This window comes from Cupressus sempervirens, chromosome 10 (genome assembly GCF_028749045.1).
Source record: "Cupressus sempervirens isolate cs-2001-9-10 chromosome 10, ASM2874904v1, whole genome shotgun sequence".
Lineage (NCBI taxonomy): Eukaryota > Viridiplantae > Streptophyta > Pinopsida > Cupressales > Cupressaceae > Cupressus > Cupressus sempervirens.
In genome coordinates, this window is record NC_143127.1 from 308,701,506 (window position 1) to 308,724,827 (window position 23,322).

At 36.4% G+C, this 23,322-nt stretch overlaps 1 protein-coding gene and 1 pseudogene across 1 annotated transcript; both read right to left on the bottom strand.

Annotated features, from left to right (window-relative positions):
* Positions 1 to 408: 408 nt before the first annotated feature.
* LOC149533864 (linamarin synthase 1-like) lies at positions 409 to 2,636 on the bottom strand. Its single transcript, XM_089804469.1, has 2 exons — positions 2,044 to 2,636; positions 409 to 1,607 (listed from the first exon to the last, which is right to left on the bottom strand). The coding sequence occupies exons 1-2, from the start codon at positions 2,525 to 2,527 to the stop codon at positions 712 to 714; spliced, it is 1,380 nt and encodes a 459-aa protein (XP_089660595.1). The 5' UTR covers positions 2,528 to 2,636; the 3' UTR covers positions 409 to 711.
* Positions 2,637 to 18,353: 15,717 nt separating this feature from the next.
* On the bottom strand, positions 18,354 to 20,077 carry LOC149533865 (cytochrome P450 71AU50 pseudogene; annotated as a pseudogene).
* Between the last annotated feature and the right edge of the window lie 3,245 nt (positions 20,078 to 23,322).

Genomic DNA, 23,322 nt, shown 5'->3' on the forward strand with positions numbered 1-23,322 from the left:
AGAGCGATGGAGGGAACCACTAAATGCTCAATAAGTTGTCAGCTCGTTTTTATAGTGTCCTAGTGGTGGTCTCAAATCAAATCAGACCAAACTTCATTTCTCTTGAAATTCTGAAAGATAATTAGTGGCAAGATTGTTAAAGAGAATAAAACATCTCTCCAGAGATGGCAGAGAGTATTATTAATCCCATATCGAGATAAAAATTAACCAACATCAGTGTTAGGGAGCTAATCAGCCAAAAAAATCACAAACGAGCCAAGCACCAACTCAGCAAAGACACCAGCATCGACGTGCCTAGCAAGAGAAAGAGACAAAAAGCGAATCATACGGACACGAAATCAGGGAGAGAAATAGCGAATGAGTATATTTTTATAGCATAATTTTGGCAACTTTGACCATGAATACAGATTGTTGTCTCACAAACACACAAATGCAACCATTATTTATTTAGAATGGATTACAGCATGCCTTAGTAATTAATGAGATCTTCTCTCTGCATTACAAACTTAAACACGTTAATTTCAGAGTGCATTTAAAACACCAAGAAGTTTGTAGCCTCTACAACAGACACCTTATGCACTCACCATGCAATTAATTACTTAATATGTGATGTTTAAGTCGCCCATCCTTATTACTTTCTATCTTTTACCAGTTTATTTCAAACATTTGACATCAAACTTGAAGAAAAAAACTAATTATCGAGACATGATTTTAGTGAGAAGGTGAAGCGGCAGCATCCAAGAGGGCAAGAAAGTTGTGGAGATTGTTATAAGAGGAGCCCCCGGGGCCCAACGCGCTCCTTGCGCTCTCCTTCAAATACTGCGCTTGTTTTCTTATTTCCTCGGATATCGTTCCGGGCACCATAAGCCTGCGCACCTGCGCTGCCACGTCAGCTCGAGAGATGGGGTTCTCTTGCATCTCCAATCCGATCTTCCAGACGTCAGTCACAAATCTGCGGTTGGTGGGCTGCTCGGCGTGGAAGGGGCAGCAGATCATACCCACGCCCTCGGCTATGCTCTCCAGCGTCGAATTCCATCCGCTGTGTGTCAAAAACCCTCCCACGGAGGGATGGGCCAGCACTTTCCTCTGCGCCGTCCAACTCACGAAACAGCTCCGCTCCTTCACTCGCTCTAGAAACTCTTGCGACAGAACGGCAGACTCGCCGTGGAGGAGATCGGGGCGAATGGCCCACAGGAAGGGCTGCTCGCTCGCCTCTAAACCCCACGCAAACTCCATCAGATCCTCCTCCGACATCACCGCCACGCTGCCGAAACACACGTACAACACCGAAGACGCCTCCCTCGTGTCCAGCCACTCCAGGCAGCTGCTCTCTTCGCTCCAGATGCTCTCCTTCCCTTGGTTTAACAGAGGCCCGATCCCCATTACGGGAAAATAAGAGGACAACTGATCGAGGACGGGCCGCTCCAGCTCGTCGAATGTGTTGATCACAACTGCGGCGGCTTTCGCTGTGGCCTGCGCTTCCTTGTTCAGATGTTGGAACATGAAATCAGACGCCTCTTTTGCCCGTACGAAACTAGGCAGATCTTTCATCCTCAACATTGGCATTGCTGGAATGCAACTTATCACTTGCTCTTCTCGCACTTCACCTGCGTAGAATATATAATAACCCAATTAACAAACACCGGTTACGGACTCCTGCTTTGGGACTCTTAGCCTGTCTCTGATGCAAAATATTTGATTGAAACCGATCTAGGAAAAAGGAATAAACGAAATAAATGCTTTCTTTTCTATGAGAATGTTCTATCTACTGAGCTACTAGCCTCTCTTCATCCAACTCCTCTATGACTTATACCCAACACAGAAGCCGAACTCTAAAACGTTCATAAGCTTTACCCTAAACTCTTACATCTCAATTTTAATGAGTGCAGATCACTCATCTCTTGCATTACCATTGAACTGAGTGCAGACCCAGATGAAAAAATTTAAGAGATTGGAACACTGTTAAACAAAGAGCGAACAGGAAACTTTTATAAAAACTTTACAGCAAATTCATAAATAGATCTAGTGAAATAGATGACGAACCGGAGAGTGGAATATATCCATTGTCGAGCAAGAGTGGCATATGGTAATAAGCAGAAAAGCCGCAAGCGCTGGTGGTCCAGAAGGCGACTCTGGGAATGCTGTACTTGTCGGCGGTGTCCTGCGCAAAGGAGAGGACGCCATCAGCGACAATGAAGGTGAGGGGAGGGAGGGTTTGGGAATGCATGAGCTTGTGAACCATCTTCTCGAAATGAGGTGGGCACATTTCTGCTACAGATTTCACAAACTCCGGCAGTCTGAGGGTGCGCCCATGCTCCGGTGGGAGACCATCAGAGATAACCTCGTACCTCAACTCCTCCGCAAGACCAGATTTGCTCATCCGCTCGTGGGTGAATTTGGTGTTTACCAACGTTACCAAAATGCCTTGCTCAACCAGAAGCTTCCCAAATTGTATAATGGGATTAATGTGGCCCTGTGCTGGAAACGGAAATAACAATGCATGGTGTCTCCTTGCGCAGCCTTCCATTGAATTTGATATCAAGCTCCCTAAAAACTTTCACTTGAACTATGATGCAGTATAAGATGTAACCAGCACTCTAAATAAATATACTGTCGGATTCATTTGCTTCCGAATGGAAGGTGTAATTCCCAGCCATAAAACTGGAGAGACTATTGATGGTAGTCCTCGGGTACCACATATAATTCACGTGATGAGCTAACCTGTCATACTGCAAAAAAGCTAGCAAGATATGTTTTTTCTGTCTGGGGATGAAGGCAAGGGGAGGGAAATCTCACCCTCTCCTTTCCGTCACAGAGTTCAGATAAGGCATGAAGGTAAGGAGAAGGAAACTGTATGGGTTGTTATGGTAAAATATTTTTTTATTGATATTTAATCTTGTCATACAGAAGAGGAGATGCTCTTGTCCATCGTCATACAAGAAGAAAAAGGTGAGATCAAATCTTTCTTTTGATCGCCAGTCCCTGTCCACGAACCATTCATAAAGGAGGCCACCGACAAAGAAAGGGTATTACGTAGATCTGCCCGAGCCATTGGTCGCGTTCATGCGAGTAGTTAGACACACATCCCTATGAAATGTTAATTCAAGCGTCTCAAAGTCTGAAATATTAGTTCACATACCAGCAATAAACATGAGGTGTTCCGTAATTTGAAAGGGCAAAACCAATAATTGACAGAGTCTTTTATGAACTCCGAAAGCGCACCAACATGATTGAAGTCTGAAATTCGCACATCGAGTTGCTTTACTTTACGATATGGAAAGGAGGTATTAATTATGCTCAAAAGTAGACATAACCGTGCATATAGAGCATAGGTTATGGATCCCAGTGATAAAAAGTTTGTCAACATTTAATTAAGTAGTAGGGGAGAGGATCTAGTACTTGAGCACATTCTAATAGTTGTGATAGGAGTTGTTAACTTAACATCCACACTTGTTGACAAGATTGTACCAATAGTTCTGACTTTAAAGTTGTTCTTGTTAATGATGACTACCCATAATTGAATGAAAATATCCCTTTTCCCAAAAAACAACCAATATTGTGATGCCACATTAGCTACACGAGTATGGAGCTCTCCAATGCACTATGATTGGTCTCACTTTTTTTGGGGGTTGTTTTGGACACCTTGGCAAAAAGCATGTTGATGTGACATCATATTTGATCATGCGGCTCTAAAACATTACTTATAGGCATGGGACTTGCCAAGTAAGATACTATCAAAAAATGGGAGTGATTTGAAATTTCTGTATAGGATTTTGAGAAGTGCGAAGTTAGAGTGCTCAAATACTAGGTCCTCTCCCCTAGTACGTAGATAGAGACCAAAGATTATGTTGCAGGCGAAGATGGGAAAACAAGATGTATAAGTCAAGCTAAATTTGTCAACGGTACTAAACAAGAAAAAGAGAAATGATTAACCGATTAGGTTAAAAATTAGGAAAGTGTGTAATGACAGTAGGTTACATATTGTTTGAATGTGAGAAGCTAAAATTTGCATCCAAAGTTTGGAGATCATGTAGATAGAAGTACTATCATTGAAATAATTTATACTATAGATCAATTTTCTCCATTTTGTCAATCTCATTACATGACAAGACCAAAGAAGTAGTTGAGAGTGAAAAGTGAGGGAGGGAATCTCTTGATGTGTGTATTAAATAGTAGAGAAAAATATTGAAATATCTTATCTTCTCTTGAATAAGGTCTTGTTTATGCTAATGTTGCTAGAAGAGCATATGATGACTTCAAGGTTCCTTTAATGTCAAGTCTTGATTGTGGTTATGATTAGCGGTTGATGTGATTTGATGATGATGATCACAAGGGGCCTTACATGGTTATTCAGATTCATTTCAAGCCATACTAGATGTGGGGGCTATCTTAAGATTTCACAATGAAGTTCTTTTTGGAGTTCTCACAAAATATGGAAGAGTTAAATAGGATAGGGTTTAGGAATTCTATTCTAATCCTAAGTAAAGTGATAAAAATAAATGGTACTCTCATGGAAAACTTACCTAATTTACCAAGCTCTGCGTCGCCAAGTTATACTACAACTGCGTGCAACCTGGTGGAATCTTCAAAGGTTATGCAAAAGATTTTCATACCACCACATACACCATCATGAAGAATAATGTATATGAAAGATAGAAGTGAAATATATGCAAGAAAGGGCTTCATGCTAATTTTGCACAATGATTTATAATCACTAAAAACTCAAAAGATGAACCAAAGGAATTCATCAAAACACCATTGCCAATCAAAACACTCTAACTAGATTAAACTCAATCTAAATGAAGGAATTTAAGAGAACAAGCAAGCATCAAGACACATCAAGTATTCAACAAGCCTCAATAAAACTCTATTACCTCGATAGCTCATAGCAATGATCTCAGAAAAATCCTCCCTTACAACTGAGGAGTGAGGCCTTTAGATAGGTCCTCAATTACAATAGATTGCCCAAGTGATCACAATAAATGATGACCCATATCATGCCACATCAACCCTAATTAGGGTTAGGGAAAAGAAAAGGAACCTATATTAATGCAATAAGGAATCCACTACTACATTGGGTAATAAATGTCCACTATGCATGCTTGTTTAGGAAGAGTGAAGTGCAATGAATATCCACTATGTACGACTATTACTTGATAAATGCTCATCTTCCTTGAATAAATTATTCTTGATTCCATCCTTTGAATGGAGACCTTAATTGTTCATCAAAGGTAATTGGATGCCATGAAATGATGATGGAGGCCATGTAAGCTCGAGTCCTTTCCAACTGCATTATTTAATAACTAAGATCCAACTTTGACTGACTTTTCTAAAAATCTCTTCCCAAACATTTTCGTCTTCCATGTATTTACTTGGAAATTTATCTCCCTGAAATGGATTGGAATCCCTTACTTCTTTTTTTTATAAAGAGGGGTAAACGCTTTGACCTGGAGCTATGAACCAGTGAGGCCACAAACGGGGGACCTCATCCCCATGAGATTTGAACCTTGATGGGAAGGATAGAAACACAACAACTTAACCATCACAACATGCCACTATTGGAAATTGGAATCCCTTACTAATGATTATGTCATTTTAGAATTTATTCATACTAAAATTCCATCACCATGGTTTTGTATTTTTGGATTTAAAGTTTGGTCTTTGATCTTTGATCTTTGAACACTTGGAACTAGATCACTTAGTACTAATTGGATGCCTTTGATGTTGGGACTAGAATTTGGTATTTGACCATCTTTCTTGAGTTTCTAAAACTAGAGCTTTCTCCTTTTTCTTCAAATGTTCTAAATTCCCTAGTATGCCTTTTCTTACATTTTTGAAATAATCCCACTTTTTCTTATCATCATGAATCATTTCTCCAGTCATAGGTGCACACTTGAAGAAGGTGAATTTTGAGATCTGGAGAAGGAATTTTCCAACACGTAGCCACTTTTTCTTTCATGAAGGAGAAAATTTCAAACACTTAGCCATTTTTGTCTTCCATGGAGGAGAAACTTCCAACACCTAGCCATTCTTTCTTCCAAGATTTCTAGTTTTTTTGTCAACGAAAATTTTGAGCAGTCATGGATTTTATCCATGATGGAAGAACTTTGCAGCAACCAATTTTCTCCAAGGCAGGATTTTTTCAGTGATCGTGGATTTTTTCCATGATGGAAAAATTATATGGCAATAATTTTTCTCCAAGGCAATTTTTTTTGGGTGGTCATGGATTTTATCCATGATGGAAGAATTTCACAACAACCATTTTTCCCCAAGGTAGGATTTTTTGAATGGTCATGGATTTTGTTCATAATGGAAGAATTCTCCAACAACCATTTTTTTCCTGATGTTTTCATGCCTTTCCACTTTTGGATATTTCAAGGGTGATTATAGACTTAACCATTTTTTGATTGGTTGTCTTTCTTGCTCATTCTTTTAGATATAGAAATAGATACCCTTTTGCCTCTTTATCAACTAGAACTCACTTTTTGCCAAAACAGACTTGCCACAAATAAACTTTCTAAAAATAATAAGTTGTTCTAAAGTCAAAATAAGGTCAATGCAAGAGGCAATGAAATTTACTAAAAATAGACTTACAAAAAATAGATTTTCTAAAAATAGTAAGCTATTCCAATGTCAAAATAAGGTCAATTTGGGAGGTAGAAAAATTTACCAAAACTAGACTTACTAAAAATAAAAATTCTAAAAATAGTAAGTTAAGACATTCAATTCTCAAACAAGCAAACAATTTTCATTCTAGGAGCCACATGGACAACACTTTCTAGATTTGGCCAATTTTACCAAAGCTCATTCAAAAGAGGGAACCTTAGAAGACTGATCCCAAGACTACTAAGAACTACAACTAAAAGGATAAGATCAAGAAAGAAAAAGGGGGTCCTCATTTGCAATGGGACGATGGTGTGAAAAACCCATAACATCTAGCACTCACCTAAAGAAGTGTTCTTGAACATTTAAAGGATAAAACTTCTCCAAATCCAATAACCTTTGATGGACTTTGCTTCTACCCATCGAGCAACTAGAAAATACACTCAAAATAGAAGAAACCACAAATAGGGCTAAATACCTTCATCCTTGATTACACATTTGTGTGTAAGTGCATTCACTCCCCACTCGAGAAGAACCTAGAAAGCCTCTTAGATCCATTTGACTTATCCATTTTGATATCCTAACTTCAAAAACATACTAGATAGAGCTTCATTGTTAGTCAAGTGTACATAGCCCTAATAAGGTTATAGTTGTAGTGAACCATGAACATTGCTCTATCTTTAGTGATTATTTTTATAGAACTGGTAGATATATTCGCACACCCAAAGTAAAATCATTTCAATTTTTAATTTCTTTTTCTTCTTTTTCTTTCTTTTCTCTCTTTTCAACCATTTTTTTGGCTTACGAGAAATGAATCACATAAAGGGTTTGGAAAACTATAGTGGTGTTGTAGTATGTGTATGTTTTCTAGTAATGCAAATTTCACCTTGGGAACTCTTAAAGCACCCAGAGCAATTAATTGTGAGTAAAATTTTGTAACCAAAGACTCGGGTGCCTCATACCCAATGAATGAATTGAATCCATATTTAGTATGAATCCTTTTTAGAAGATAAGGTTATTAAGAATCCAATCTCTAATTCTAGGAACTAGACAAAGATATATCAATAAAATATACCAAACAAATCCACTAGGATAAATACTAGAGTGTGTTGTCTAACGCCCCACCTTTTTCAAAAATTTGGATTACCCTCACTAAAATAACCAAGAAGGAAACTGAGCTAAAAAAGGTTAGATAACTAAAGGAAACAACAAGAAAACAACAAGGAAAGCCTAAAAACTTACTCTCTAAAGAAAATAAAGCTTTGCAACTAATTGAGCCACTAAAAAAAGTCTCAAGTTAGAAGACTTATGGAAAACTAACTTTCTAGCTTGACAAGAGAAAAACTATTCTAAATAACTTAAATGAAACCTACTCTAAACATCTTGAACTAAGTGGTTCAAGAAAAACCTTCTCTAACTGTGTACAAGAATCCTGAAGGGATGACACAAACCAAACTAATATATATAGTTTATCTAACATGGATTCTCAAGATGTTCAATAGTAGCAAGGATTGGGTAAGGCATCTTAGTTTGTCATTTTTATCCTTGTACTTGTAAAAAAAATTTATTGCCACATTTTGAAAATCAAGAAAATTATCATGCAAAGCCAACAATTGAAGTGATTCATGTGGCCCATGGTTAATCCAAATGCAAATTTTCTTTTCTAAACACCCATAATCAAAATCATAAATATCAAAATTTTGACATTAGAAGCAAGGAAAGAAAAAACTTGACATGTCTCAAGTGGTAATTCATGTTGAACTCATTGTTGATTATTCACAACTTCAATAGGTCACAGTTGGTAGTGGATTCCACCTCTAGTGGAAGAATCAAGCTCATGAGTGTTCTGGACATGAGTACTCTTGCAATCAAACCCTTGGAATGTTAATTAGGTGGCTTATCCTTATATAGCACAAACCACACATTCTTGTGTGTATTGCTAAGTGCATCCTTAAAAATCAAGGATTCATTGATGATGTCTCCTTCAAATATTTTCCCAAGTTGTTTAAATGCAATATCCAATTTTGACATCAACCCAAAATGTTCTTCATCATCCTCACCTATGGCATTGCATGAAAATTTCTCTTTAGGAAAATCTTGCAATTCTCTATTTAGAATGCCATTAAGAATATCATCCTCACAACTAAAAGGAAGATCATCCAACATCTTCATGAGTTCGACATCAAATTCAACATCAGGTGACAATATTTTAGGAGATTGAAGTTGATCATGAACTATGTCACTTACACTAACTTTACTATCTTGAAATACATTTAGCAATAAATAAACCTCCTTGATGACATTCTTTAGCAACTCCCCCACCCCGCCCCCCATCCCCTCCCCCCCCCTCCCCCTCCACCCTCCCAAAGATTTAAATAGCTTGGATGGTTTTGTCAACTCATTCCCTACACATTGATTCATCTATGATATCATGTAATTCCTAATTATACCTATCCCTCTATGTTCCTTCCCTTTCAAGGGTATGTAAAATTTATTTCAAGTCATCCTCAAGAATTTGAATTTGTAGCATGAGAGAAAGTTAACTAAGGACAACCTCCCCAAACTTGTGATTTTCTTCTAGTTATTCATTATGTTGGTCTTTTTCTTCTATGTCTTCTCTTCTTTCATGAAATCTCTTGCATCCTTGATTTTATTTTCAAGACCTTCTTTTGAAGTGATGTGTGAAATCTCTTCCTCTTGATTATCCTATTCATTATACTCACCCATGCTTCCTTGATGCAATTGATTTATTTCTTTACCCCTTAGTTCCCAAGATGAGTGATGACTACCACCTTCCTTTGACATCCAATGCGGGATTTGGAAGAAATCATTTCCACCCCACATATATATCTCCTCATACCAACCCATTTAAAACATGATAAAGTCAATTACATGTTGGGAAAAAGAACAAGTAAATTCTAAATGTGAAAGGATATGCACACTGCACCAAGTATCTCCTCTATATTCACTACTTGGTTTCCTATTGATATCTTTTTTGAACTCAACGAAGTCTGCTTATAAATTGACTAGCACCATAGGATCATACACTTGTGAAAAATAAATCCTTCTTTGTAATGCCAAGTTTACCCTCAATAGGAGTACTAAACAATGCATCTCCTCATGCTTTGTGGAAAAAAGTATTGTGCATTGTCCCATTGCTACAAAATGAGATAAATCACATGGATGAAATCATTTTTTCAACTCAAACCAAATTGGAAAAAGATCAATTGGCTTATCCATTAAGAAAAAATTTCTTCTTTTTTAAATTTTTCTAATTTTTCACTCTTCTGGTTTTTTTAGTTTAAATTTGTACTTTTTTGTGCTTTTTCCTTTAAAGAGATCTCCTTTCTTGGATAATACTTGAAAGCTCACTCCTCTTGATAATTTCATGAATGCGCTTTGTTCAACCCTCCTTCTAAAGCCAATCTCTATTGATGTGTGTTTTATTAAAAACTAAATAGTAGAAAAAAATACTGAAATATCTTATCCTCTCTTGAATAAAGTCTCTTGTATACTAAGATTTCTAGAAGATCATACCATCCCCATCGAGATTTTACCATGGCTAGAATTTCACTATCTAGAAAAATATGATGTTATGAGTTCTCTTATTGTATGGTTATGTTTATGGTTCAACATAGTTTGTTTAATTTCATATGCAAGTTATAAGATTTTTAATAATATTTAGTTTTGGGCCAAAATTTGTAAAATATTGATTCACCCCTCCCCCTCATAGTATTTCCTATTTCTAACAATTCATATTAGAGCTCAATTACTCAAAAGAACCTTAACAGGTTGAGTAAGATCCTTACGGATATGTAAGAGTTATAGAAGAACCTATAAGAAGCTCTTGAGAAGATTGATATTCTTAGTGAAGAAAGAGATACTTTGAAGGAAAGATATGAGGATGCAAAAGACTACATTAGAAAGTTTAAAGATAAGATAGATCATCTCAAGTCCAAAAAAGAGCCTATGGTTGAAATCAAGGATAGTGATGAAGTTTCAAGACTAAAGAAATAAAATGAGATCCTGAAGCATGAACAAAAAATTACCAGGCTATTAAACTGAGCCTAAAGAAAGATAACAGAAAAGTTGAGTCAGATCTAAAATCTAAGAATGCAGATATAAGATCAAACATGAAAAAAGTCACATCAGAGCTTGAATCCACCAAGTTGGAGTATGTAGAACTTGAAAAATACAATACCATTGTGAAAGGAGAGCTAACCTAGACTAAGAAATAACTTGAGAAATTATATTTTAGCAGTTAGAAGATTGATGAAGAAATTTCCTTTTAGAGACCTTCTTATGATAAGACTAGTATTGGAGATATCATTAGAGAGAATTCAATTAAAAAATATGAAGTTAGTGTTGAGAGATTTTTGAAAGCATGAATATTGATGATATTCTTATGGGGGACTATTGTAGATATTTTACTATGATGATATGTTACAATCATGACTGAGTTTGTCATTGATGTCAACATAACAGTTTTATGTGGTATTTGACAGAAGAACAAAGGAAAGATGAAATTGGTACGGATGTCTGGTTGAGTATTCTAATTCTCTAAGGATATGAGAGATACATTTGAGTATCTGGTATATGTAGTTAATGTTAGAAGATGAAATGATAAGTCTGGATGAAATTATGTAAGTTTTGGTGAGTCTTTTTTGAGATAGAGTTTACTAAAGCATGTTCTGGTAAACTTGTTATATCTATTAGCAAAGTTTTTATTCTAAGAATCAAGGTTGAGGATATGAAGAAGACATGTTGGTGATGATAGGGCTAAGTTTTCTCATCATAATATTGTGTGTATGGAAAGTTATTCCAGTTTGAAGGTGGAAGACTAATGTTATCACTAAGTGTAACGTGTTCTTAATGTGGTCCTATAATGATTAAATAAGAAGGTCTAACAATTGACTCTGGGAATTTTTTTGATGCACTTAGTATAAAGAGATGGGATTTTCATTTATCCTATAGTAATGGTATTGTATGAAATTTTATTTATGCGAAGTAATTGTAAGAAATAGAGAGAGGAAAATGTGAGGTTGAGTAGAGCAGAGTGGAAGTGAAGGAAACTTCATTGTTGAGGTTTTGTTGAGTGATTTGAGGTTTGATATTTGGATCCACGGTTTGTGACCCAGTCTACAAGGTCTGACGGTGATTGGTTCAATTTATGGAACAAAGGAAAGAGGAACATAACAATAAATTACTTGTTTCAGAAGTGACCTCTTCTTGTAGTTGAAATTACATGTTTGGGCTATGGGCTCATCTTGCATACATTGTACTACAACTCCTAACAGGGTTGGAATATCCTAACATGGATTCAAAGTATCTTAATAGGAAAACATATGTACTAAATATTATAATAAAATCCTAACAGGGTCCATCCTCTAACAAGGAATATTTATATTAGTGCATCATCCTGTGGGCATCATTCTCACAGGGATTTTCTCTTTGATCAAGGATTTCCCTAGTCAACAAATCTTAATTAATTGTCTATGTGCATCTTTGTATGGTTGTTGCTTACTTTGGTTGAATGGTAAAGTTTATTTAAGGAAGAATTTTTTTTAAATTTTTGGATAACTAATTCACCGTAGAGTTGGTCTTATATCTTTATCGTTAGTATTTCATATTTTATTGTAGTTTAAAGTTGACATAACACTAATTTAGACATACGTGGCTTTTGACACATGTAACTTATTATATATTTACCCATTTTTTTTTTTTTTAAATTGATTGAAAAGTGACTCAAATATGGAGATCGTACTTATTTTTCAAAAAAATTATTTTTTTTATTTACTATTTTTCCATGAGCACCGAATATCTCACTTTATCTTTTATAATAAACCTATATTCAATTCACGTTAAAAAATATATACTTAAAATTTTTGAAAAGCACCAAATTCATAGTCATTAGAAAGCTAGTTCAAAGTACTTCAGTCATGCAAAATTTTAGGTCTTCAGTGCTCCATTTGAACCTGGTAATTCAACTCTGAAGAAAGGAAATCACTGAGAAAACTTCAAACTATTCATATAACCTTCTATCTAGCTAGTTTCAACTTTTTTCCAAACTTTTGATAGAAACTAAATCAATTAATTTCTATCAAAACTATGGTTGGTTTAATCGCGCGCTTAACAAACCTTCCATAGTTTCGATCGAAAGTACTCTGGTAGTTTCGATCAAAACTAGGGAAAGATAGCACGGGATCTTTCCCTAAGTAGACTCTAGTATTAGTAGAACTTACTTTGGTTTTAATTAAGTTTTGGTATGTAGAGCATCTCTAGTAGTTTGTGTTAGTGATGGTCTTTCTTACTACTCGACTATAATGGCCCTAAGCAAAAAAAGTTCTTTGTCCTTACTATTTCTCAAATTGATGACCCTTTTCTTGCCTTATTTAATAAAAAAACATTTTAGATTTTTACCGAAGTAGAGGGGTAATAGCTAGTTTTATTGCAAAATATGATTCATTACAACCTCTATCCATTCCTCCCAATTCTCGCACATTTAAATTAGCATTGGAGGAATTAATTTCTATCAACAACCCCTATCAACAGCCTTGGGGTTGGTTGACCATCCATTGCCCAACCCACATTCTAGCCATCCAAAGTAATTGCATAGCAGACAGTCTGTTGTCCCAGCTGCAACTTAAGCTACCTATATTTAATTCCATATTTAATAAAGTATAGCATGTGTAATATGTTTACTTTGTATTCGATAGGATTCTCATACCTTTATAAATAGAGGCTTATTGTAATGCATTTTGCAAGGAAATAAGGCAATAAAATCAGCTTTATTTTTGTGTATTTGTCTCTCTTTGCCTTCAAATTGGTATCAGAGCATGAAGAGTTGGGCCTAGGAAGAAAAGAATTATTTGTTGATATGTATAACTACTGTAGTAGTGAATGGATCTTCTAATGTTTTCTTTCTTGCAGATTATCAACTTCTAAAGTTGGAGATTAGTGGTTGCAAAGATTGGGAGAAGAAAATATGCTAGTTAATGTTTGAAAAAGGTATGAGTTGATTTCTTTGAGTGAAGTCTAATGAGCAAAAAAAATGTTAAAAGGGCGAAATAAGTATTTTATTGTTGTTTGTTTAAGCTATATGTCATTGGCTTAGACTTGTTTGGTGGATTTCCTTTGTAAAGAAAAGTTTAAAATTGTAAGGTGCAGTTGTAACTGTGAGTATTAATATGGCTTCAGGAAGTAGTATAGCTCAACCACAAATTCCAATATTTTCAGGTAAAAATTATGAATTTTGGGCTATAAAAATGAAAATGTTATTTTGTTCTCAAGGCATATAGGATCTTATTGAAAAGGGTTTTATTGAACCACAAGATGAGTCTACATTAACATAAGATGAAAAGAATAAATTAGATGATAACAAGAAAAAGGATGCTAAAGTGTTGTTTCTAATTCAAAAATCTTTAGATGAATCAATTTTTCCTAAGGTTTGTGCAACTAAAAAGTCTAAAATTGCATGGGATATTTTAGAAACAACATATCAAGGGACATCAAAAGTTAAGGTTGCTAAATTGCAAACTTTAAGGCATGATTTTGAAATTTTGTGTATGAAGGATTCAGACTCAGTTGATCAATTTCTAAATCAAGTAATGAATGTGGTTAATCAAATTAGATCATATGGTGATGATTTGATAGATCAAAAGGTTGTTGAAAAGATACTTGTTTGCCTAGAAAATTTGATGCAAATTGTTGCCATTGAAAAATCTAAGGATTTGACAATACTCTCTATTGATGAGATAAAGGGTTCACTTTTATCTCATGAATAAAAAATGAATAGAAATAACAAATTTTCTTTGGAGAATGCATTTAGATTGTAGTTATCTTTTGGTAGAGGTAGAGGAAGATCAAACTACCGAGGAAGAGGAAGAGATAGAAGCATAGATAGACGTGGAAGTCCAAATCAAGAAGAAAGAACAAATCAATCCATTCAAAGTTTGAATAGAGGATGTGGTAGAAGTTCATTCCAACACCCATCATCAAGGTTTGATAAATCTTGAATTTAGTGTCATTATTGTAAGAGATTTGGTCATATTGCAAGTGAATGTAGAAAGAAACAAGAGGAGATTGAAAAGAATGGTGCTAATTACTTAGATGTATCTGATAACAATTCAGGAAGTTTATTTATAACTTGTAATGTTGCTCAAGAAAGTTCTAGTGATATATGGTTCCTAGATAATGGATGTAGTAACCATATGACTAGAAATAAAGATTTGTTTGCTAGCTTGGATGATTTTGTAAAATCTGAGGTAAAGCTAGGAAATGATAGTAGGTCTGTATAATGGGAAAAGGTGTTATAAATGTCTTGACAAAAAATGGAGGAAAAAGATATATCCTTGACATGTATTTTGTGCCTGGATTAAAACATAATCTCATGAGTGTAGGTCAACTAGTACAAAAGGGGGACAAAATTTCTTTTGATAATGATGTTTCCACAATCTTGGATAGAATTCCTAGTGGCAGGTTAATTGCAAGGGTCAACATGACACAAAATTGAATGTTTCCCCTCCAGTTTCATTGCATTCAAGGAGGAAAAGAAGTTAGTTTCAAGATAGTATACTTAGATCAGTCTTGCCTATAGCATTTGAGGTATGGTCATCTTCATTTTGATGCTTTGAGCTTGTTACAAAAGAAGAAAATGGTGAAAGGATTGCCTCAGATATTCAAACCAATAAGTTCATGTGAATTTTGTATTTTGGCAAAACAACATAGAGAAAGCTTCCCACTAGGAGGTTCATATAGAGTGAGAGCACCATTGGAATTAGTTCACACTGATATATGTGGACCTATGCAAAACTCCATCTTTAGGAGGAAGTGTATATTTCCTAACATTTATTGATGATTTTAGTAGGAAGACTTGGATATACTTTTCTAAACAAAAGAGTGAAGCTTTTGAAAAGTTCAAGGAGTTTAAAACTTTGGTTCAAAAACAAAGTGGTCTCTACATTAAGGTATTTCTATCTGATAGAGGTGGTGAATTCATTTCTAACAAGTTTCTAGAATTTTGTAGATTTCATGGAATTAAGAAGTAGTTTACCACAAGGTACACACCACAACAAAATGGTGTAGCAGAGAGGAAGAACAGAACCATAATGGAAATGGAAAGGAGTATGTTGAAGGCCGAAAATCTATCCAATGAGTTTTGGGCAGAAGCAGTAGCATGTGTTGTATACATTTTGAACAAGAGTCTTACAAAGAGTGTTAAGAACACAATTCCACAAGAAGCATGGAATGGTAAGAAACATAATGTACCTCATTTTAGAGTTTTTGGATGTGTTACCTATTCATTAGTGCCATCTAAATTGAGAAAGAAATTGGATGATAAAAGTGAAAAATGCATCTTTATTGGTTATAGTGAAGAATCAAAGGCTTATAGATTGTATAACCCTATTTCAAAGAAATTGATCATTAGTAGGGATGTTAAATTTGAAGAAGAAGATTCATGGTATGAAAATGATAACAAACAAGTCACAAGAGGAGCACCAATATTACAAAGTGATGATGAATTAAAGGAACAAGGGACTCAATCAACATCCAATACTCCACCAAGGAACTTTGTGCAAGGAGCCTCACCTCTAGGTTCAAATATAAGTGATAAATCAGATCATACATTCTCAACACCAAGTTACAAAGGTAAGAAGACAAGAAGTTTAAAAGAGATATATGATCAAGAAGAAGAGAATGTAGATATTTACTCAAATTTTGCTTTATTTTCTTGTGATCCATTGTATTTTGATGAAGCAATTAAAGAAGATAAATGGATCAAGGCAATGGATAAAGAAATTTACTCTATTGAAAGAAATAACACATGGGAAATAATGGATTTACCTAAAGGAAAAGAATGTATAGGAGTCAAATGGGCCTACAAAACTAAATTTGATGCAAAAGGTGAAATTGTTAAGCATAAGGAAAGACTAGTTGCTAAAGTTTTTTTCACAACAATATGTAGTTGATTATGATGAAACATTTGCTCTAGTTTCTAGACTTGACACAGTTAGAACTATTTTGGCAATAGCTACACAAAATGATTGGAAAGCATATCAAATGGATGTAAACTCAGCTTTTTTGAATGATTTTCTTGATGAAGAGGTTTATGTTAAACAACCACCTGGTTATGAGGTTTGTGGGCATGAAAAAAAGGTATATAAACTAAACAAGGCACTTTATGGTTTGAAACAAGATCCTAGGGCTTTGTATAAGATGATTGATTCATACTTGATAAGTAATCAATTCAATAGAAGTAACAATGAGCCCACGTTGTATGTTAAGACTAATAAGGAAGGTCAGATTTTGATTGTATGTTTGTATGTTGATGACTTGATATTCACTAGAAATCTATCAATAGACAAGTTCAAGTCAGAAATGATGAAAGAATTTGAAATGATAGATTTTGGGTTGATGAGATATTTCTTAGGTATTGAAGTTATTCAATGTGAGAAAGGCATCTTCATTTGTCAATCCAAGTATATAAATGATGTTTTGAAGAGATTTAAAATGATGAATTGCAATCCAGTATCAACTCCAATTGCAATAGGAACAAAACTTAGCAAGGAAGAGAAGGGCTCAAATGTTGATCCAACTATGTTTAAAAGACTTGTTGGAAGTTTAATGTATATGATAGCTAGAAGGCTAGACATCATGTATAGTGTCAGTTTGATCTCAAGGTTCATAGAGTCACCACAAAATTCTCACTGGCAAGTTGGAAAAAGGATATTGAGATATATTGTAGGAACAACAAGATATGGAATACTATATCCCAAAGCTAACAATTTTGGTTTGATTGGTTCTACTGACAGTGATTTTGCAGGTAGCATTGATGATAGGAAGAGCACTTTTGGATATATTTTTCACCTTGGATCAGGAGTTGTTTCATGGGCATCAAAGAAGTAGCCTATAGTGACTATTTCATCAACTGAAGCTGAATATGCGGCTGCTACTTTCACAGCATGTCAAGCAATATGGATTCGTTGAATTTTGTTTGATCTTCACCATCATTAGGAGGAACCAACACCAATTCTTTGTGATAACAAATCAACAATAGCATTATCTAAAAATCATGTATTTCATGAGAGAAGCAAACATATTGATACAAGGTATCACTTCATCAGAGAATTGGTCAACAATGGAGAAATCTACCTTGAGTTCTACAAATCTAAAGATCAATTGGCAGATATTTTCATTAAGGCATTACTAAAGAGTAACTTTGAATATCTGCGAGATAAATTGGGTATTACTGATGTAAAATTTGTTAATGACAGAAATTAAGGGGGAGTGTTGGAGGAATTAATTTCTATCAATGGCCCTTGTCGGCAACCTTGGGGTTGGTTGACCATCCACCATCCAGCCCGCACTCTAGCCGTCCAAAGTAATTGCACACTAGATAGTTTGCCGTCCCAGTGGCATGCCCATATTTAATTCCATATTTAATAAATTATAGCATGTGTAATATGTTTATTTTGTATTCTAGAGAATTCTCATACCTCTATAAATAGAAGCTTATTGTAATGCATTTTGCAAGGGAGTAAGGCAATAAAATCAGTTTTATTTCTGAGTATTTATCTCTCTTTGCCTTCAAGTAGACATTACAAACCTGCAACCTATATCATGAGTGAAAGTGATAACCAATGTATGTTTGACAAATAAACTGAACAGACACAAATTTTATTCTTCCGGAGGAAAAAAACAAGGGCCACACTCAACAAAGAACACACACACTGGATTAGTCTGTGAAACTATTATGAAAGGACGCGAAGAGTGGGGACAGCACGAAGGGGAACCGCTCTGGGAGTGGACAGTCCGAATTCCTCTTCCATATCCAGATCATTGGCTGCCATTCCATCTGGAAGACTCCAATTAAACGAGTGTAAGAGATTGGCCAGCATAAGCGGTACCACTTTGAAAGCTAGCGGCATGCCCGGGCACACTCGCCTCCCCGCTCCGAAGGGCAGGATCTGAAAATGATGCCCTCTCACGTCAACATCAGCATCCATCTCCATGAACCTCTCCGGTCTGAAGACGTCAGCATCATCGCCCCACGCATTGCGATCCCTCGACACGGCCCACACGTTGACAGTGACACGACACCCACGGGGAATGTGATAGCCGCCTATCTCGCACTCCTCAATGTTCTCTCGTGGAATCATCAACGGCACCGGCGGATGAAGCCTAAGCGTTTCCTTCACTACTGCTCGCAAGAATTCTAGATCTCCCAAAGCAGACTCTCGTACGTACTTATTCTTCAATCCCACCACTCTCTCCAGCTCCTCCTGGACTTTCTTCATGATCGATGGATCATTTGACAGCAGCTCGGACATTGCCCACTCTACTGTTACACTAGATGTGTCGATCGCAGCGACCAGCATTTCCTGACAATCATTAACACGACATATGAGTAGGCCACCCTTGAACATTATTCTAAGTCATAAATTATGGCCATATCTATATATGTAACCAAGGAAAAGATAGAAAACGGAGAAGAGATGAGTTATGGTACAAGCATGTTTGCTTTCACTTCCCCTCTTGTGAACTTCTCCTCGGCGTTGCCTCTGTCAAGCAGGAGTTCGGCCAAGTCCGCGGTAAAGTCTCGGATGGATTGACCAGTGGCCATGGCGGAAAGGTGCTCCTCTAATATCTTCTCAAGAAACCCATCGATCATCAGGTGAAGTTTCTTCTGGCGACGGTAAAGACCCTGCACATCCAGCCACTGTAACCACGGAATGAAGTCGGCGATGTTGAAAACACCGGCCAGGTAGAAAAACTCTTTGACCATCTGGTTCAAATTGAACATGGAGCCACCGGTGCTGCTACTCAGCTCGTCTTCCGAGTACTTCCTGCCCAGCGTCATCCTGGACGACATATACATCGTCACGTCCATCGCCAGCTTACTCACATTCACAGGAGAGGAAGCGGCAGAGCCATTGCAGTGCTCCATAATCACATCCACCATGGCTTGCATCTCTTCTTCTCTCATATATTTCAAGGAATCCAGGCTCTTGGGACCCAACAGCTGGGACGACACGACTTTACGGATTTGCTTCCAGTAAGTACCGTAGAAGGAGAAACCCAAGCTCTTGGAGCCGTACAAGACGTTACGCCCAAAACTCAGCGCAGGTCTAGTAGCGAAAGTTTGGTCGTGAGTCTTGAGAACAAGCTTGGCCATCTCAGGGGAAGAGAAGATGAGAGAGGGCACAGAGCCCATGCGGAGGAACATAACGGGGCCGTATTTGCGTGCAAGCTGAGCGAGTCCTCTGTGGGGAAGCTTTCCCAAAAGATGGAGACTTCCCACCACGGGTAGCGCCACAGGCCCCGGAGGCAGCTTCTTACGCCCAGCTGATACATTGCTAGCTTTTAACAAACTCCAGGCAAGTATCAGTGCTCCTGACAAGGCTATGGCTATCAGAAGCCCATTAGTCTCGCCAAACTGAGACCTCACAAACTCCAACAGCTCTGTTCGCTGCATGATTTTTTGTTGCAGCCTACAAACTCACAACTACAAATTGAGGCTTTTCCCCTACCTTGGACTCTCCATGTATTATATATACCGCGATGGTGGCTAAGGGGCCCAGTTTTAGTAAAGTAATGTCAAATTAATATTTTAATTAAAGATTGTTGCTGAGAGAATGGCCGTTGAAGTGCGGAGAGCATAAGAGACCCAGTTTTTCCAGATCCTAGGGTATGCAACACTTTTTAGGTTTGATATTGCGAGCGTGGTAGTTCAGCAGGGTACCGATCACGAGCATTCCAATTTAGTAAGGGCTGTTAGATTATCTGATATGGGAGTACACTTTTAAAGACTTAAATCTCTTTGACTAAGAGGAAAGACTGGGCGTTATTCATTTGTCAAAATACAATACAGTAGAATATATGCTACAATCTATTTTATATATGGCATTTGAATAACTCTGTTATGGCAGCCGCATGCCTAATATCTTCACATTAAATATGAAGTAGGATGTGATTAAATATCATATAGGTATATTTAAAGTTTAAGCTTTTAAAATGATGGAACATATATATTAAAAATTTATTGAATAAAAAAATCTATCAATTTATAAAAATCAAACAATTAGAATTATATAACAGGTAATTTAAAGGTTATATATTATCTTATCATATCATTCCCAACAATCTTATCGAGAGTTTAAGCACAATCTTGAAGTAAATCATCTCTACTCCCAATATCTCCAACTAACTATCTTCTTTGTGACCAACTTAAACAAATAATCTACTACTATATTCCTCTCCTTGCAAATATAGCATAAAGAAGTGCACACCAAAGAATCCATCAAACACTAAAAGAAATCCACCTACCGCATCTATAGCTAATTAAAACTTCTCTTGTTCTTGTTTATGCAATATGTCTCACAACTTGAGAGTCAAAATGACAAATACTCTTGCAATATCCATGAGTGCAAACATGTTCAACAACAATAAGAATAGCCAAAGCTTCCATAAGATTATGTGTGCAATGCCTCTAAGCAAATATTAAGAAGATTCAATTTTCAAAACAATCCCTACAAATAACTCCAATTCTTGCATACACTAGAATTTCACAAGAGAAAACATCCATATTACCTTAAGAGATCTATGGGGAGACAACTTATTGACTCCCTGTACCATCTACGTAGCATGTTGGGAATTGGTCTATCTAATACTATTCAAAAGATGATCTATACTAATATCCCTCGCAATGTTCAAGAACTGAATAACTAATATCCCTCATGACCTTCAAGATATCATGTTCAATCATTATCCAGTTCGAAAATCATCATAATATTATGGTAATTGACATTAAATCATTATAATATTATTTTTGAAGTAATTGATAGCAACCAAACAAGATGGGGGGCTAACCCTAAAGTACAAAAAAAGGTTGAATAAACAATTGGATGTAACCTCCTTATCAACTAACCAATACCTACTTTAAACTTCAAGAAACAACATATGTTCATAGTCAGCTTAATAGTACTAGTAGTCTTTGAACTACTATGCATAATATACTGTAAAATAAAATAACAGCCCTTACAAAAATTGCTACTATGAGTCCTCTTAAATGACATAAACATAAAGACCTCTTGGGGTACCAAGTTCGTAGGCATAATCATATACATAGAAAAAAAGAAAAAGACATAGGCTAGTTGCCCTTTTCAAGCCTGTGGCTTTCCTCCTACTCAAGTCTATCCTTGTCTTTGTCCTCACCTTCAACTTTGATTGGTTTTTCTAGTACATTTCTTAACCAATCCTCAGCCAAGAACCCATAGATAGATGGGAAGGCCTTACAACTTGGCACATTGCATGTAACAGTTATTTTATAATAAAAGAGTTGTGATTAGGTATCAGATCTTGCATTGTTGCTTCTTGCTATTGTATTTCCCTTAGGTTTTTTTATAGCTGTGGGCTAGGACATCTCCTCTAGGGATTCTCCTGCCTTGCACTGCATCAGGTGGTATCAGAGCGAAGGTTGTTCCTAAGTGTGTGGAAAAATTGCTGAAGTTGAGGTAGTTTGCACCAAGACTTGGGTTGAAGAGGTAGATTTTGGTCATGGATTTATTGCTTAGGGTTTTCTAATAATTTGGAAGATGCCTCCAAAAAGATCAGACCCTAAGGAGATTGATGATGCTGTGGGAGACAGGCTCTTAGAGAAGATTAAAGAAGATTTTAGATTTGAAATAGAGGAGGTTAGGGCAGAGTTCAGATCTCAGATAGCATTGATGAAGAGTGTCATGATTGTTGAAATTGTGAGTGCTTTAGGTGGTGTACCTAGACATGTGGGTACTAAAGGTAGTTATGAGAAAGTTGCAGAAGACTTTGAAGTTGTTGGATCTAGTGGTGAAGACAGAACTAATCATGTGGAGAGACCCATTGGAACTAGGGTTAGTTAGTTTGCTAGACCTAGATCTCAGTTGAAGCTGAAGCATAAAATGGAGGTTTCTAATTTCTTAGGTACTTTGAATCCTGAAGACTTGATTGATTAGATTGGTGAATTGGAAAACTACTTTGAGCTTGAGGATATTGAGGATCCACTCAGAGTGAGGTTGGCACAAACAAAGTTGAAAGGACATGTTGTTCTTTGGTGGAAGGAACTGCAAAGAGACAAAGAAGAGGAAGGTGAAATGAAGATCACTAGATGGAGGTTAATGGTGACTAAGTTGAAGGCTAAGTTCATTCCTGCTGATTATGAACTTGAGTTGTTTAAGAGATTCCAGAATCAGAAGCAAAAAGATATGTCTATGAAGGATTATACAGAGGAGTTCTACAAGTGGACTATTTGGTCTGGTCATAGAGAATTGTCAAAAGAGAAGGTACCTCGATACATTAATGGTTTGAGATTCAATATTTAGGATGAGGTTGGTATGCTAAATATTTTTTTAGTTGAGGATGCTTATCAGTACGCTTTGAGAGCAAAGGAGAAGCTAAAGAGGAAGAATCAAGGTGGTTTTCGAGGGAAGGAGAAGCTATATAGTTTAGTACAAGCTAAACCAAAAGTAGAAGGTGAACCAAAACCTGTTGCAGAGAAAAGAAGGGCAGGTGGAGGTGGATTCATAGGTAATTGTTTCAAGTATAGTCAAGAAGGGCATAGATCTTTTGAATGTCCAATTGGTAAGAAAACTGCTATTGTGAATGAGGTTGAAGTACAAAATAGTTAGCCTAAGCAAGGAGAAATTTTGTTGGCTCGACAAGTACTAGTTGGTGAGAGGGCATTGG